General features: G+C 38.1%; 1 protein-coding gene across 1 annotated transcript; it reads left to right on the forward strand.

The window, feature by feature from the left end:
• The first annotated feature begins 201 nt into the window (after positions 1-201).
• Positions 202-3884, forward strand: POU3F4 (POU class 3 homeobox 4). The gene has a single exon (XM_026016761.2). The coding sequence runs from the start codon at positions 267-269 to the stop codon at positions 1302-1304; it is 1038 nt and encodes a 345-aa protein (XP_025872546.2). The 5' UTR covers positions 202-266; the 3' UTR covers positions 1305-3884.
• Positions 3885-17079: the final 13195 nt, after the last annotated feature.

Raw genomic sequence — 17079 nt, forward strand, 5'->3', positions numbered from 1 at the left:
AGCCAATGGAGCCGAAAGATTGATTTACTTCCTGCTCTGGTCTCACTGAAACTCTAGTGCTTCACCAGCCTAATTTGGAAAGTTAGCCCGGCCTCCCGTGCCTCCATTGGCCGAGCCCATGGCTGGCCAGGCCAAGAAGAGTTACAATTGGCCACAGAGCGTGCCGGTAACTCTCTCGCTGCTTTGGCTCCCCCCGCACGGTAGATGTCAAAGGCTGAAGCTGCTCCCTTTGCCACATTATAACTAGTAGGGGATCCTCATCGACCATGGCCACAGCTGCCTCGAATCCCTACAGCATTCTCAGTTCTAGCTCCCTAGTCCATGCGGACTCCTCGGGTATGCAGCAGGGGAGTCCTTTCCGAAACCCTCAGAAACTTCTCCAAAGTGATTACTTGCAGGGAGTTCCTAGCAATGGGCATCCTCTCGGGCATCATTGGGTGACCAGTCTGGGCGATGGAGGCCCATGGTCCTCCACACTGACCACCAACCCTCTGGACCAGCAGGACGTGAAGCCCGGGCGCGAAGATCTACAGCTGGGTGCGATCATACATCACCGCTCACCGCACGTCGCTCACCACTCTCCGCACACTAACCACCCGAATGCCTGGGGGGCTAACCCAGCTCCGAACCCGTCCATCACGTCCAGCGGCCAACCCCTTAACGTGTACTCGCAGCCTGGCTTCACAGTGAGTGGCATGCTGGAGCACGGAGGGCTCACCCCACCACCAGGCTCTGCCTCTGCACAGAGCCTACACCCCGTGCTCCGGGATCCCCCAGACCACAGCGATCTAGGCTCGCACCACTGCCAGGACCACTCAGACGAGGAGACACCAACCTCGGATGAGTTGGAACAGTTCGCCAAACAGTTCAAACAAAGAAGAATCAAGTTGGGCTTCACGCAAGCCGACGTGGGGCTGGCGCTGGGCACACTGTATGGCAACGTGTTCTCACAGACCACTATCTGCAGGTTTGAGGCCTTGCAGCTGAGTTTCAAGAACATGTGCAAGCTGAAGCCGCTGTTGAACAAGTGGCTGGAAGAGGCCGATTCGTCCACGGGGAGCCCGACCAGCATTGACAAAATCGCCGCTCAGGGCCGTAAGCGCAAGAAGCGAACCTCCATCGAGGTGAGTGTCAAGGGCGTTCTGGAAACGCATTTCCTCAAGTGTCCCAAGCCTGCAGCGCAGGAGATTTCCTCGCTAGCAGACAGCCTTCAGTTGGAGAAAGAAGTGGTGCGTGTCTGGTTCTGTAATCGAAGACAGAAAGAGAAAAGAATGACTCCACCAGGGGATCAGCAGCCACATTAGGTTTATTCGCACACGGTGAAAACAGACACGTCCTGCCGCGATCTCTGACTGCAGGAAGCAAGAAAGTGGCCGGCCGCTCTGGGAGCAGCGCGGAATTCTCTCTCTCCCACTCTCTTCCTTTCACTTCAGCTTTATTATTGCTATCTAGAGACATGGCAATATCTAGATATCTAGATAGGGTTCTCTCTCTCCCCATTCTTTTTTTTTTCCCCTTTCTTTCTTACATTTTTTTTTTCAAAATAAGGGATTCTAACTTATAATAAGAAAGGAAACACACTCACACATGCATCCAGGCTTCTCAACGCTGATACACAGTTCCGTTAAGCAGTCCAGGCAGGAAACTCCTATATGCTGCCGCCTGGGCAACTGCTTCCTCCAACCTTCTCTGCTGATCAATACATACTGTTTATTTTGAGTAAGGTCTGTTTGGTTGCTCCTCTCTTGGAAGAACAAGGAGTGGGGTAACGTGGGGGTGGGGTAAAGATAGGGGAGGGGGGTGGGACGACAGATGTGTGCCTCTGAATAACCTTACAGCGCCTTGGTTATAGCAGCCCTATTTCAGGTGAAATCTGTTTTACAATAGACTAGTTTTGCATTTTTTAAAAAACTTCTATAGCGTTTCTAAATGTCTGCGGTGTTTTACTACAAGCTGTACACAATATTTGTGAGATAATTTGTATCTAATCGGCCACGTTACTATTGCTATTATGATTATTCCTTCATTGAGCTGATGGTTTTCTAATTACTTAAAAATGGGAAGGGAGTGGTAGGAGGGGAAGAGATATCTACCCATCCACCTACTCCCTACCCTAAATCTGTAAGGAGAGGCTAGGTACAATGGAGAGAGTTGTTGATGATGATAGTGGAATATATATATAATTTTTTTCAGAGGGCAGAGTGTCTAGGATAAGCAGAATACGCAAGTCGATTGGGTTTGCAAAGTACCGCTAAGTAGAAGAGGCGATCTCGAAGGCTTCCACAGAGCAATCTGGGTGCCTGCGAAGGATTTGCCTGTGGCGCCCAACAAAAGAGGTTGGCCTGGGGAGCTAAGAGAGCTCTATACCTACCCAGATCGGGAATGCCTGCACTCAGAGCTCCCCACTGGCCCCTTGCCTCACCAGGACCGCCAACAAGATCCCACCTCCACTTTCCTAGGCGTAGTACTGCCTTCACACAAGATTGCTTTCTCTGGAGACGAGGACCCCACTGATGCTGGCGACAGGCTGTGTCAGTGCCTCCCATTTCAGTTCACAACCAGTTCACTGCTTGCTCCCTGAGTGAGAAACCGTCGGGGAGGGGTGGCGAGTGGGGTGGTATACAGGTGCTCTCTGCTTCCCGCAGAATGAAAACTAAATGATTGGCAAAGGTTACAAGGATTCGTACCACCTCCTCTCCCGTATATACACATCCTTGTCTCCAAGTGGGCTCATGGGAAGTGTCTCCACGCCTCGGACAAGCACAACTGGTAGAAGCCCACAGCGATGATTAAGCTAGATAGCGAGCCCCCCGGCGGCTTGGTTTCTGTTTTTGTTTGTTTTTGATTTTGATTTTTAACCTGTGTGTGAGTCTGTGCGTGAGTGCGCGTGCAAATGTGTGTGTGTGTGTGTGTGTGTGTGTGTAGATAGCTGTGTGTATTGTACTACTATTTACAATAAAGCAAAAACTGCATAAAATCTCCTTAGGCTGTGTAGAGATCCAAAAAATATGTAGTCGCGGAGGCTTTATTGCTAGCTCTCATGTCTACACGCCAAGTCCACAGGGACACCTCATTCTCAATGAGCACACAGGAGCAGGGCTGGCCAAGCACCCAACACCCAGACACAGCCCACCAGTCCTGGCTCTGGGCTCCACACTACTGGGCTGGCTGCCTGGACCAGCCTTCAGGTGCAGCTTCGGTAGACAAAGCTTCAAACTACCTAAGGACCAAAAAGCTTAGAGCCCCTTGTGAAGGTGCGCTAGTATGGGCTGCCAGGCCTCTGGTCCACCACACTGTGTCTCCCCCAGCTGCAGTTTGAAGGATATGTGTTAACTCAAATCTTGGACCTTTTTTTATTTTTTGTCAAGACTCTGTATTCTGTTGGTAATTGGGTTTTCGTTCTGGAATTTTTTTGTTTGTTTTCCACGCTGAGTTCGTTAGGGTTTTCTTGTTTGTTTCAATTTTTTTCTTTTTCAGTTAACTGCTATGGTTCAAACCTGAGTTAACCCAAATATTTCGCCGACTTTATAATTGTACAGTTTTGTATATTAAACGTTTTTGAAGTTATTAATTTAAAGAAAGAACATTTAGTTTATTCATTTAGTAACTGATGTATAATAAACACTATTTTCATTAAGAGTTGCTTTTTCAACTATTTTATTCAAATTGCCTATTGCAATTGCCAGCAATTATTTATTTTCAATAAATTCTGCATTATGTTTAAAAGAAAACTCAAAGATTAGTTGGGTGTCAAAAAGAAAACAATTTGCTGTAATGTTTGATGTGAACAGTTTTAGTCAAGGGGCAAGGGGTTTATATTGACTCAATATTTTATTGTTGTAAAAGATTTAAAATAAAACATTTAAATAATTTTTCCAAAAAAATGCATTGTTTTTTTTTTCTTTCTTCCTTTTTTTATTGTGTGGTGGGTGAAGTGAAGCATTTAAATAGAGGCACATTTCTGGTGAGCAGGGCATCTGCTCTGCTTCAGGTTAGAAATCATTAGTCATTGTTTTGATTCTTGATTCTCCCTCTGACTTTTGGCCTTTTGTACACTCACATACACAGTGCAGCCTATTATCCTGAACATGCCCAAGCTCATGCAAAACACACCCTAAATGGTGGGAAATGGTATGGGGAAACTTGGTGGGATAGGGGTTTATTTCAGGAGATGCCATATTAATGTTCTCTTAAAGGAGTGTGTCTGTCTCTAGTCTAGGAGACAGACACTTCTCTGAAACTGCCCCCCCCAAAAAAAAAACTGGACCCAGACTTTTGCTGAGGTTTTCATCTCGCTTCCTTTCAACTATTCCTCTTCTTCTGGTTTGGGACCAGTACCCTTCTGGTAGATGAACCCTCATTCGTCTGATGAAGGATGAAAAGATGACAAAATATAAAAAGTACCCTCCTTCTTAAGGCTCCCCCTGGGCCCCAAAACCCTGATAAACTCTTGTCCAGTTAGTGTTGCCCACTAAAGCTGAATTCTGTTCATTCCTATATGACTTTGGGAGGAAGAAAAAAATCATTAGACAGAGACATTTGTAGGAGAAGTTTAATTCATTCTTCTTTTCCCACTCCTATGTACCATTTCAACTTTGTTATTTTGTCACAAGACTCTCCATAAAATAAGGGACAGTTACTTATAGTGAGGAGTGAGGAGTAATTAACTAAATCAGAAGCAGCTATGTTTTACGGATTTGTATTTACACACAAGACTTATCCAACTTTTTGTTTTAGTAGATGCATATCAAGCAGTAGACAAGACATTTAATTATATCTTTCCAACAGTAAAATCCTTTTCAATTCAATATTCTGAAATGTTTTTGTTAGACAAAGCATAATCATTTAATAATTTTAATAGGTCAGGATTATCACATGTAATGTCCTGCATTTTTTAGATTGCCTAATTATTTACAGCTGCACAGTGCACAATGCACATGTGAGTGTTGTTAATAAAATATGCTACATGTTCTTTGTATGCCCATAGGCATATCTCTATTTATAAATAATAGTGATTTTATAGAGATGTGTCTACAATCACAAAACATACAGTCTTAAAACTGTTGGCTCTATTTCTGTTCATAACAAACAACTTCTTTCTCTTTCCATATCCTACACAATTTTTGAATTGATTAAAAAGTTATAGCTTTTCTCATTAAGGTACACAGAAACCAACTAGCAATGTATTCTACAGTTTTTAATGGGACCACAAGCAGATATTTTAGGGGATAGTTATATAAACTAATAGATATAGACATCTGTCAGTATTCATCAATATTTTACTATGTATTAATGATAGATATATTTTATAAATATTTACAAGACTTACTTCTTTTACTGACTGTTTTCTTTTTCTTAAAATATAACTAAGGCCTAATTGGCTTTTATGATGACCTCTTTATCAACCTTGTTATATCATTAACAACATTTTCATTAAAATTCAGGGGATGTTGGTGCCTCTGCCTAGGACTTTCTTTGTATTGAGGTTGCTGCCATCCCATTCCCAACCAAAGCTGTTGTAGGAAAAGTAGCTTTGGCCTCAGTTTCTCTTAGGCCTTCTCTTCCATAATAAGAATTGGTGGGTTTCAAAAGAATAATATTTAATGGGCGAAGGTATAAGTTTCATCCCTATCACCTGATAAGAACAATAGAAAATTAAGAGATTGTGAAGGGAGTGAGATTTTGGAAAGGGTAAGATGTGAAAAGAGTGAGTATTTAGATGCTACAGATAATTTAACAAAGTCTAATATGTGAATCAAGTATATGTTTGTATGTAGACATCATTGTCTATATGGCTGTGGCTCTCTGTATGCATAACAAAAGGTAAATAGATTACTAACCTCCAGCCTGTATCTTTTCAACAATAAAAGAAGAAAAATATTATTTCTGGGAATTGGTTTCTTGTCTTTTAAAAGAAAAGGGTAGGGGAAACTACTGTCTACATTAGCACATGAGCTGTGTTTGTCTTCAATAAAATCAAACACTGTTCCCTTGGAAATATTTAGCATTCAGATATTTCCCTTGCTCCCAAGTCAGGATGCTGTTGTTGCTTTAATTGCCTGTGGGTTGTAAGTAGAAACATAAATTTCTGTTTTTAGTTAAAATATGTTTTGCAGTAAGGAGGGAGGAAAAGAAAGGGAGAATGGATTAATGAAAAATGATTAGAGGTTAAAACATAGTTTTCCCAAAACAAGAATGCATTTTTTCTACCTGTCATATTCTTTTAAAGACACATATGGAACTTCAAGATTGTGGAAATTATTTCTAAGAATTGGCATTTAAAACTCCAGAAATATAGCCCTTTCAAAAAGTTTTCAAATGAGGAAAAAGTAAAGATGCAAAGCACTACCATGTAAATTAATAGCACTTGCACTAATCCATTCTGTAAAATAAAGGATAGAATATTCTTTATACATGCCCCCAAATAATAGTTTTAAAAATATCAATCCTCCAAGTTACTCATTTACAGATGTTAACTTTTAAAGCATTAGGAAAAGTGAATATAAAATATATTTGAAATCAATTTTTAAATGTTTTTTTTTTAATAAGATGAAATAAAGTACGTTTTCTTAAGAGCACTTCTGGTGGAACATTTCTAAAATTAAAGGATTATTTAAAAGAATTCAGTCTTGAAAAAGAAATCCAGTTAACTTAGACGTGCAAGAACCTAGATTATTGTTTCTATAAACAGAATCCACAAAATTAAACCCTTGTGCTTTCCAGTTAAAAAATACATTAGCTCATAATGCTTTCTTTCATAAATATGAGTATGGAACTTTTACCTATTCACACATGATCTAACTCACTAGCTAGAACACTGGGTTTCTTCACAACCTTATTTGTTATCAAGGAGGATTTAATATAAGATGGGTTCATCCTGGATGCCTTCCAAGGGGGCTTGTTTGCTCTAAGGGAGAGAATTATGAGACAGCTGGCTTTTGGGTGAAACTCTACAATATTATATATAGGTCTCTACCTACACTTCTTCTATCTTTACCACTCCCACCTCCCCCTTCTTCTATCCTTACACTTCCATACTAACAGGGTGATGTAACGGACAGCAGGCTGTTCTCAAAGACAAGAAAAACACCAACTCATTAACCAATTCATTAGGTATGTTTTTTCATCTCTCCAGCTACTCAGTTTCCACACTATTCTGGTATAGCCAATTGAAAAGACAAAAAAAATCATTCTATCAACTTCTTGTTTTAATTATATAATGTCAAAAAATCTAGTTTGAGCCATCCTCCCCCAAAACCTGACACATGTACACTGAATTGACTGCTTTCATTATCATCTTGTAAATAATGTCTGTTATATCAGCATTGATTCTTGGGCAGAAGGGGGGTCATGTAAACATTTTTCATATTGCTTGCTTCTCATCTTCCCCAATTATTTTTCACATACTGGAGAATCCTATTATAATGTGGCTGATTATCTCCTAGATTTGACCAGATTCGAGACCAGCCTTTGCTCTGCTCCCTTTCACAGATATGAAAAAGCCTACTATAAAAGTGTACTTGGAAAGTGGGTGTTGTATTCCCCCCAGACCAATATTAAAGAGTGGTTTGTTCCACAGAATTTATATCTAGCAAAGGATTGTCCCTTCCATTGTATTTGCAATCTGAGCAGAGAAAACCACACACATACCCACACCACCTGCTAAGATCACTGCTTGATATCATATTTTGAAAGCACAGAGAGTAGAAGGCTATGTACCAAGGGTAGTTCTTAATTGGGCTTCAAATGGCATATGATCTCAAACTGCAGAAAAAAACAGCTGTGTGAGTGGATTCATTGCACAGAATAATACCATTTTTCTTAATGTTTTACTATTCACAGTGTACTTGCAGAGGTGTTGGTGGGGTTCATCTTTAAAATCAGTTTTTTTCTTTATTGCCACAGGTGTACACATATATACATATATGGAAAAGGTCAGAATCAAAGACAGAAGTATGTCTTGAACCTGTGGTGACCCAGGAAAAGAACAGAAAAAAAATAATATTTGTGATATTTATTGGCATAATCAGGAATTTTGCTTGTTCAAAACAATGCACAATAGCCACTGTTAAGGGATAGGGATTGACATGCTCAACAGCGAGCAGCAATTTTCTTTCCTTTTTTAAATTTCTAACAATTTTTTAGCAATTTTCTACAAGTGAATTATTTTATTACAGGAAGAAGAGCTGAATGCGTTTACACTAAATTTTTGAATTCTGAACCTTTGGGGTGGAAGTGATTGAAATTCTAGATAAACATATTTTCTTTAATCACTTTCATTTTCTATGTTATATCCTGGCAGGGAAAATCCAAACTTCCCTTGATTTTACATTAAAACTAAAACTAAACTAAAATTTCAAAGTACCTCTTTCATCCACCTTGAGTCTTCCCTCTATCATTGTCCATGGTGGAATAGACATTGTTGGCTCTATGGTTGTTTTCCATTGGCTTCCTTAGGGCAGCTCTAAGGAAGCTGGTATGGAACGGATTGCAAGACAAAGGGCGCTGCCCCCGCCCCCAGCTCCTGTCTCTCACCTACAGTGGAAGTTCAAGTTCTATATTCTCTTCCACCCCTTAGTGCTCTGCTTCTGCATGTGCTGGTTTGATGTCTTCTGTTGAATTAGAAAACTAACTAGCTTTGTTTTGTTTTCAGTGGATGACAATTATGTCTACAACTGGATAATTTTTAAATTGCTGATTTAAAATAATTTTATTTTTTGGAGACTTCTCTCTTTATCTGATTTGTATTTTGTACTGTATTTATGCATGATTTAGAGAACTTGCAGATAGAAGAATTTAAATAAAGGCAGTAATATTTTCAATTTATGCACTACCTTTCCTCCTTAAAGATCCCTAGGCACTTTAGAAATGATGTATACAATATACTCTGCAACAATCAATATGCAAATCACAACAGAATGACCACTTCAGGCCACATAAAATGACCACACTCCGTCCAGGCAAAACCTCATTAATATCAATAGGAGTTTTGTGCACAATTGAAGGGCAGTCAGTATATGCCATGGGTCTCATTCATTGCCGTGTAAGAATATGAAAAGTCCATGGTCTCTTATCACAAAGGAATAAAGTCTTACATTTTAATGTCATCATATTTGAAGAAAAAAGGCAAAAGGAATTCACATATATTAGATAATTGTTGCTTAAATTTATCTTTGAGTCTTTGGAGAAAAATGTTACTTGGTAACTCAAAAACCAGTGATACTTAAAAGTAATTGTGCATAATATTTTTAAATTAAAATTGGTACAAACATCTGTAGAAAAAAGCTTAAATGGAAAAACTTAAAACCTACAGTCTGTTGGTTGTTTCTAATTACACATACACACAAACACACACAGAGAAAGCACACACACTGGACTTTTTAAAGTAACCATTGAAACTTCTTAAGCTAATAATAACCATGCAAGTAACTCCTCTCACCCCCTACTAACACCACCCAGTCTGCATTTTGTGAAAATGAATACGCTGTTCAGTCGAAGGGGGTGGATTCAGTATGTTTTACATGTATTAAGGTAAACGGGGCTTTCAGGACAAGAGACCCTTAATACTCTAATAGAGAATAATTTATTTTCTGGCTCACTTTTAACCCTTTGGACTATGGGATATGTGATACAAATAGGAGCTCCTCTTCAGTGTAAGTGGTGCCAACTATACACTATCATTACCTTTTGATGATATGCAAGCAGTTTTAACAAAATTCTGGAAAACACATAAAAAAAATCAACCTACCTGTAATGAAGCTGAGTATTTATTGGAAAATATTTGTTGATCTAATCTCTTTGTGCCTCTTTTGACCCTGTTCCATGCCTCGGGCTGTCAGAATTGTGCAGTCCCTATTCAAAGCTCAATGTCAAATTAAAAAGTGAGAAGAATGGAGCAGCATAATAATAGCTTAAAGCTATTCTCCACCTTCCCATAAACAAACATATGAATTTCAAAACCCAGTATTTTTTGCCAAATGAATATATTCAGATTTTAGATGTCAGTTGTAGAATAAAAATAGCTACAACATCCAATTTAACAAGTATGTTTATTGAGTGCATACCAGCAGTATGCAGGGCATTATTGGGTTAGAATGTAAAAGGTATGTAGTAAGGTATGGAGCTTGTTTTAAGGAGCTAACAATCCCTAGGGAAAAGAGAAATAAGATAAAAATGTGCACAATTATTAATTAAATGAGACTGGAAAGTGCTGGAGATACTATTGCCAAATTTGGTGCCACTGTTCTATATTTTTGTTTTTACTTTTTAATAATACATTATCATGTTTAAACAGAAGATTGTTTATGCTACTTTGATAATATTATGCATCTTTGTTGAACTCCAGATAGATGCAATTGTTAATTGACTTATATGTATAGACACTGAGAGTCATTGTATCATTTGCAAATTCCTAAAACAATATCTAGCTCTGATAAGATTGAATTATGTTTGTATGGAAATTTTTAAAAGAGATAAAGTGCAGAAAGATAAACACATTGTTAACTTCTAAAATTCACTGCCTGTTTCTCCTCTCCATACTTTGAAAACTTGGGATAAATGTCAGGCAACATGACCTATATGAAATGTTTCTCTCTCCTTATTTTCATCTCTTTACCCTTTAAAGGATTAGTCTATCCCACAATTCTGCAACTAATAACTTGTGTTTGTGTTGAGGAGGGGTCTCAATTTCACCAGAAGGTGCTGAGAGTCATACTCCAAAAATATTCTTTTTTTTTTTTTTTATGATAGTCACACACAGAGAGAGAGAGAGAGGCAGAGACATAGGCAGAGGGAGAAGCAGGCTCCATGCACCGGGAGCGCGACGTGGGATTCGATCCCAGGTCTCCAGGATCACGCCCTGGGCCAAAGGCAGGCGCTAAACCGCTGCGCCACCCAGGGATCCCTCCAAAAATATTCTTATGTGATCTGCTCCCACTATGGATTTCCTTGTATAACATTTATGACATGATAAAACCACAAGGCAAAGAAGAACATGAAAAACACATTTCCAGATCAGAAATTCCTGTTGGAAAATATGAGGGTATTGTGATTTAAACAAGAAAGGGGAAAAAACCCAAAAGCCTGGCAAACCCCCTTTTAAAAATTGAATTGTTCTCAGCTAAACGCCATTCTCATTGAAATTTTCTGGAGTGTGTTTCTGCTAACAGTGGGTGAAATAATTTCTATGAGTTTAGATATCTGTGGGGGAAATGGAACTGATGTTTCAGGTGTGACTATTTTGCTGACTTGCTAGGATAATATTCAGAGTTAAAAAGAGTTTAAAAAAAACTGAATCCCTAACAAAAATTCAGTAAATGGGGAATGTATCCTGTCTTTTTTTCTTTTATTTATATATCTTTCCCTCTTCCAAATGCACTCAACAAAGTGAGGCTTGTAGCACCATTTCAAAATTTCCAATTATTTTGTGGGAACTATGGTCAGTGTGAAATATGTTCCTTAACACAGATAAAAATTAATCAGAAGAATAAGAAAGTCATTCTCAATGAGCCTGCATGTAAATAAATAAACACAGAGTTCTGGAAGGCAGAAGCATGCTTTTCTTGGAGGAAAGGGCTAGAAACACAGTGGACAATCTCATGACTATGCAGTCTTCCTAGCTAAGCCTTCTAAGATAGATTGTCAGTGCTGTCAGTCATGCTTTTCAGGAAACTGAGATAAACTTTGAGTAAAGTCACATAGGTACGATTATGAGCAATGCTCAAATGGGACTCTTATTGACCGAGAAAATGCATTTTGAGTTTGTTAAAAGCATCCCAGACACATTTATGTCAATATCTTGGCTGTGATATTATAGTATAGTTTTGCAAGATGTTACCATTGGATGAAAAACGGTAAAGGGTACACAAATCTTCCTAGATTATTCTTTTTTTATTTTACCAAGTCCTCTTAATTTTTTAAAATTTTCTTTCTAGTTATTCCTTACAACTTCATGTGTATCTATAATTATCTCCACTAAGCTTTTAATTTCAAAAATTGAGGCACAATTTTAACATTTTTAAAAAGCTGGTACTAATTATTTTCCTGTCATTCAGTAACTTTCAGGACTCTAAATGTTGACCTTTAATTTTTCTAGGTTTTTCTTTTTTGCAGGAAGAGGGAGGTGTTAAGGGACACAGTGTCTGAATAAAACCAGCCTGTTCTGACTTCTTGAATTATAAATAATCTCCTATATCTGGTGTTTATTGAGCATCGAACCCATACTTTGAATCTGGAAACCGTGGTTATCTACCTAGGATGCTGTCTGGTTGGTTTAACCCCTTTCTGAGATGATTGCTTATAAAACCAGTCCCAGCTTCAACCCAGGAAAAGGCAACAGAATTAATTTGGTGCCCAAGGAATAATTTATCAGAACTATGTACGGACATCTTCGGGACATATAATTTTAACCATTCTAAAACAATTAAATAATAAAACAAACATTTATTGAGATTCTGACATATCCCAGAATTAAAAATCAGTATAGTTCTGGGGATTTATTTTGTGTTCTCTGGATTTTGACTTGTTTTTAGGTAACAAATCTGCAGCTTAACTACCTGTGGGACATTGACCAAGTTCTTTAACCTCTTTTTTCAAATATTTATCTATTAATTTGAAAGAGAGAGAGAGAAGGAGTGAGAGAGCAGAATTGCAAGTAGGGGAAAGGGCATAGGGAGAGAATCCCCAAGCAGACTCCCCACTGGGCATGGAGCCAGACAGGGCTCAATTCCAGGACCCCATGAGATCATGACCTGAGCTGAAATGAAGTGGAACGCTTAACCTACTGAGCCACTCAGGCACCCTGAGTTCTTTAACTTCTGTGTTTTATTTTCTTATCTGTAAAATGGGAGTAATAACGATCATACCTATCTATTGGGTTGTGAAAATTAAAAATATAATTTATGCAAAATGCATAACTTAGTGTGTGACACCTAGTAAATAATTATTTGATATTAGCTTTAATTGATCTGAACGTTTCTCTTCCTTTTCTATGGTCCTAATGTAAGGAACAATGCAACATGTTTGAAATATATCTAAACAGACTTAAAAAGAAATTCCCTTTTTAGTATTGACTACTGCAGTTATTCACATCCCTCTTCACACACATTTCAATACACATGACAGTTGACATTTATATGAACAACACATTTGATGGCTTTTTCAGGATTGTCTGCTACTCCCTGGACATTAACTGTAATGCATGAGCTTGAGAGCGATATCATCCAGACAGCCAGTAATCTGTTTATATTTATTTTTTAATAAAAGGCAAATAATACATACACTTTGATATTATAACTATAATAAAACACACTCTTTGTGACACACCTCACAATATATTGAAACACAATGGTGTGTTGTCACACCAACTGAAAATTGCTAGCACATAGGAATGTCAATGAATTTCTTAACCTAAAGCATAGGCAAGTAATACTGTTATTCTCTTGGCTTAAGCATTTTAACCATAATATGTCTTATTCCCATTAAGGAATAGAATTCAAAAGTAACTCCATTATAATAATGTAAAAATTCCCAGAAAAGATGGTTAAATATCTCCTTTATGTTCACCATCATTTAAAAAAAGATTCTATTCCTAAATAAATAGATTCTATTCTATTCTATTCTATTCTATTCTATTCTATTCTATTCTATTCTATTCTTCTATTCTATCCTATCCTATTCCTAAAACATTTATAAAAACCCAAGAAGGTTTCCCTAAAATTGTGAAAGCACATATATTCTAGGTGAAAAAAAAATAACTTTGACCTTTTCAGAATTTGTGAAGTTTGACTCACTATCTATTTCTATTCTTTCTGCTTGCAGTCTTGATAAACCATGGGGGCAAAACAATATGGAAAATCAATCAAATTGCAAAATACTGAAAAGGTTAAAGTCTATTTTTATGAGTTTATTCTATGTTCATAGTCATTCACAGATTGCATTGGGCATTACATTTATTGAATCTCATTTTTGTAATAAATATTCCAATGTGAAAGAAGTGGGCAAAAACAATTTGATTCATTTTTCCCCTTGGTATATTTGTATGACTAACAGGCAAAATAGACTTTAAGACAACAAGCTTTATCTGGAATAAAGAAGATCACTATGCCATCATAAAAGACCACTTATCAAACATTTAAAAATATGAACTTATGTTTACCTGATAACATAGCCACAAAAAACATATGAAGCGAAAATGCACAGCACTACAAGGAGGATTAAAAACAAAAAACAAGGGAACCCTGGGTGGCGCAGCGGTTTGGTGCCTGCCTTTGGCCCAGGGCGCGATCCTGGAGACCCGAGATCTAATCCCACATGGGGCTCCCGGTGCATGGAGCCTGCTTCTCCCTCTGCCTGTGTCTCTGCCTCTCTCTCTCTCTCTCTCTCTCTCTCTCTGTGTGTGTGACTATCATAAAAAAATAAAAAAAATAAAAAAAAAACAAAAACATAGCAGAGATGGAGCAGTTCCAAGAAGGAACAACATATAGAGAGTGATCATGAGCATGGCAGTTAAATTGGAGTGGAAGTCAAATGTACAGGACCATTAAAATAGAAGAGAAATACAGAGTATAATGCTGAGAGAAATAAGACAATCAGAGAAAGGACAAACACCACAGAATTTCACCCACTTGTGGCATAAGAAACAAGACAAATGAGCAAATAAAAAAGATAGTGAGATGGAACACCTGGGTCGCTCAGTGGTTGAGCGTCTGCCTTCAGCTCAGGGTGTGATCCTGGGGACCTGGGATCGAGTCCCACATCAGGCTCCCTGTGGGGATCCTGATTCTCCCTCTGCCTATGTCTCTGCCTCTCTCTGTGTGTCTCTCATGAATAAATAAATTTTAAGAGAGAGAGAGAGAGAGAGAGAGAGAGAGAAGGAGAGAGGCAAATCAAGAAACAAACTCAACTATAGAGGACAGACTGATACATTTGTACTGTACATTTGCTGCCAGAGGGGAGAGGAGCAGGGAGATGGGCAAAATAGGTAATGGGGGATCAAGGAGTGCATTTGTCCCAATGAGGACTGGGTGATGCATGGAGTTGTTGAATCACTATATTGCACACTTGAAACCAATACAACACTGTATGTTAACTATACTGGAATTTAAAATAGTGAATGAATGAATTAAAATTATAAAAAGGTTCTCTTTTATTTAAACTATAGTTAGTTAACATATGTGGTAAAATTGGTTTCAGGTGTAGAATTTAGTGATTCATCACTTATATATGACACCTAGTGCTCATCACAAGTGCCCTCTGTAATATCCATCACCCATTTAGAATATACCCACTCACCTCCCTCCATCAACCCTCAGCCTGTTTTCTATACTTAAGAAACTCTTGTGGGTTACTTCCCTCTCTGTGTTCTCCCCTTCCCCTATATTCATTGGTTTTGTTTCTTAAATTCCACACAACAGGTAAATAATATGGCATTCATCTTTCTCTGACTGACTTATTTCACTTAACATAACAAACTTTAGCTCCATCCACATTGTTTCAAATGGCAAAATTTCATTCTTTTTGATGGCTGAGCAATATTCCATTTTATACATATACCACATCTTCTTTATCAATTCATTAGTTGATGGCTATTTGGGTTCTTTACATACTTTGGATATTGTTGATAATGCTGCTATGAACATATGGGTGCATTTGACTCTTCAAATCAGTAATTTTATGTCCTTTGGATAAATACCGGGTAGTGTAATTACTGAGTCATAGGGTAATTCTATTTTTAACTTTTTTTTAAAAGATTTATTTTTATTTATTTATGATAGTCACAGAGAGAGAGAGGCAGAGACACAGGCAGAGGGAGAAGCAGGCTCCGTGCACCGGGAGCCAGACGTGGGATTCGATCCCGGGTCTCCAGGATCGTGCCCTGGGCCAAAGGCAGGCGCCAAACCGTTGCGCCACCCAGGGATCCCTATTTTTAACTTTTGAATAATCTCCATACTGTTTCTCAGAATGGCTATACCACCTTACATTCCCACCAACAGTGTAAGAGGGTTCCCCTTTCTCCACATCCTTGCCAACATCTGTTGTTTCCTGTGTTGTTAATTTTAGCCATTCTGACAGGTGTGAGGTGGTATCTCACCGTGGTTTTGATTTGTATTTCCCTGATGATTAGTGATTTCTTTTGGTGTATTTTTTAAAATTTATTTTATTTTATTTAAATTCAACTAATTAACATGTAGAGTATTATTAGTTTCAGAGGTAGAGTTCAGTTATTCAATTGCATTTAATACCGAGTGCTCATTGCATCATGTGCCCACCTTAATGCCCATCATCCACTTACCCCATCCCCGCACCCACCACCCCTGCAACAACCTTCAGTTTGTTTCCTATAGTTAGGAGAATCTTATGGTTTGTCTCTCTCTCTGATTTCATCAAATTTTTCCCTCCCTTCCTGTATGATTCTGTTTTGTTTCTTAAATTCAACATATGAGTGAAATTATATGCTAATTGTCTTTCTTTGATTGACTTATTTCAGTTAGCATAATGATGTTGAACATCTTTTCATGTATCTGTTATCCATCTGTATGTCTTCTTTGGAAAAATGTCAGTTCATGTCTTCTGACCATTTCTTAGCTGGATTGTTAATTTTGGGGATGTTGAGTTAGATAAATTTTTTATAGGTTTTGGATACTAAAAAACATGCCTTCTTAAACGCAGAGAACAAACTGGTGGTTGCCAGAAGAGAGGTGAGGGGGGTATGGACAACTATGTAAAGGGGATTGAGGTGCAATTTCCAGAAATAAAATTAAAACCATGGACATAAAAAATATAGCATAGGGAATACAGTAAATAATAAAAATTTCATTCTTCAGGCAAAATTTGTAATATGACTACAAAAAGACATAATGTGTATTAATTTGTTCTCATTGCAATAACTAAGAAAAATGAAAAATAGTACCAATTTAGTCAAGGATTATGGTGGAGGCAGGAATTATTAAGGAATTGTAAGAAACTGCAAAACTCTAGTCCTTAGAATGACAGTTTTTGATGCTTCTGAGAAACATAAGGAATGTTTAAACTTCCATAAATGTATAATGAACCAAGTGATTCCTTTCTTACCTTTCTAAC

Source organism: Vulpes vulpes, chromosome X (genome assembly GCF_048418805.1).
Source record: "Vulpes vulpes isolate BD-2025 chromosome X, VulVul3, whole genome shotgun sequence".
NCBI lineage: Eukaryota > Metazoa > Chordata > Mammalia > Carnivora > Canidae > Vulpes > Vulpes vulpes.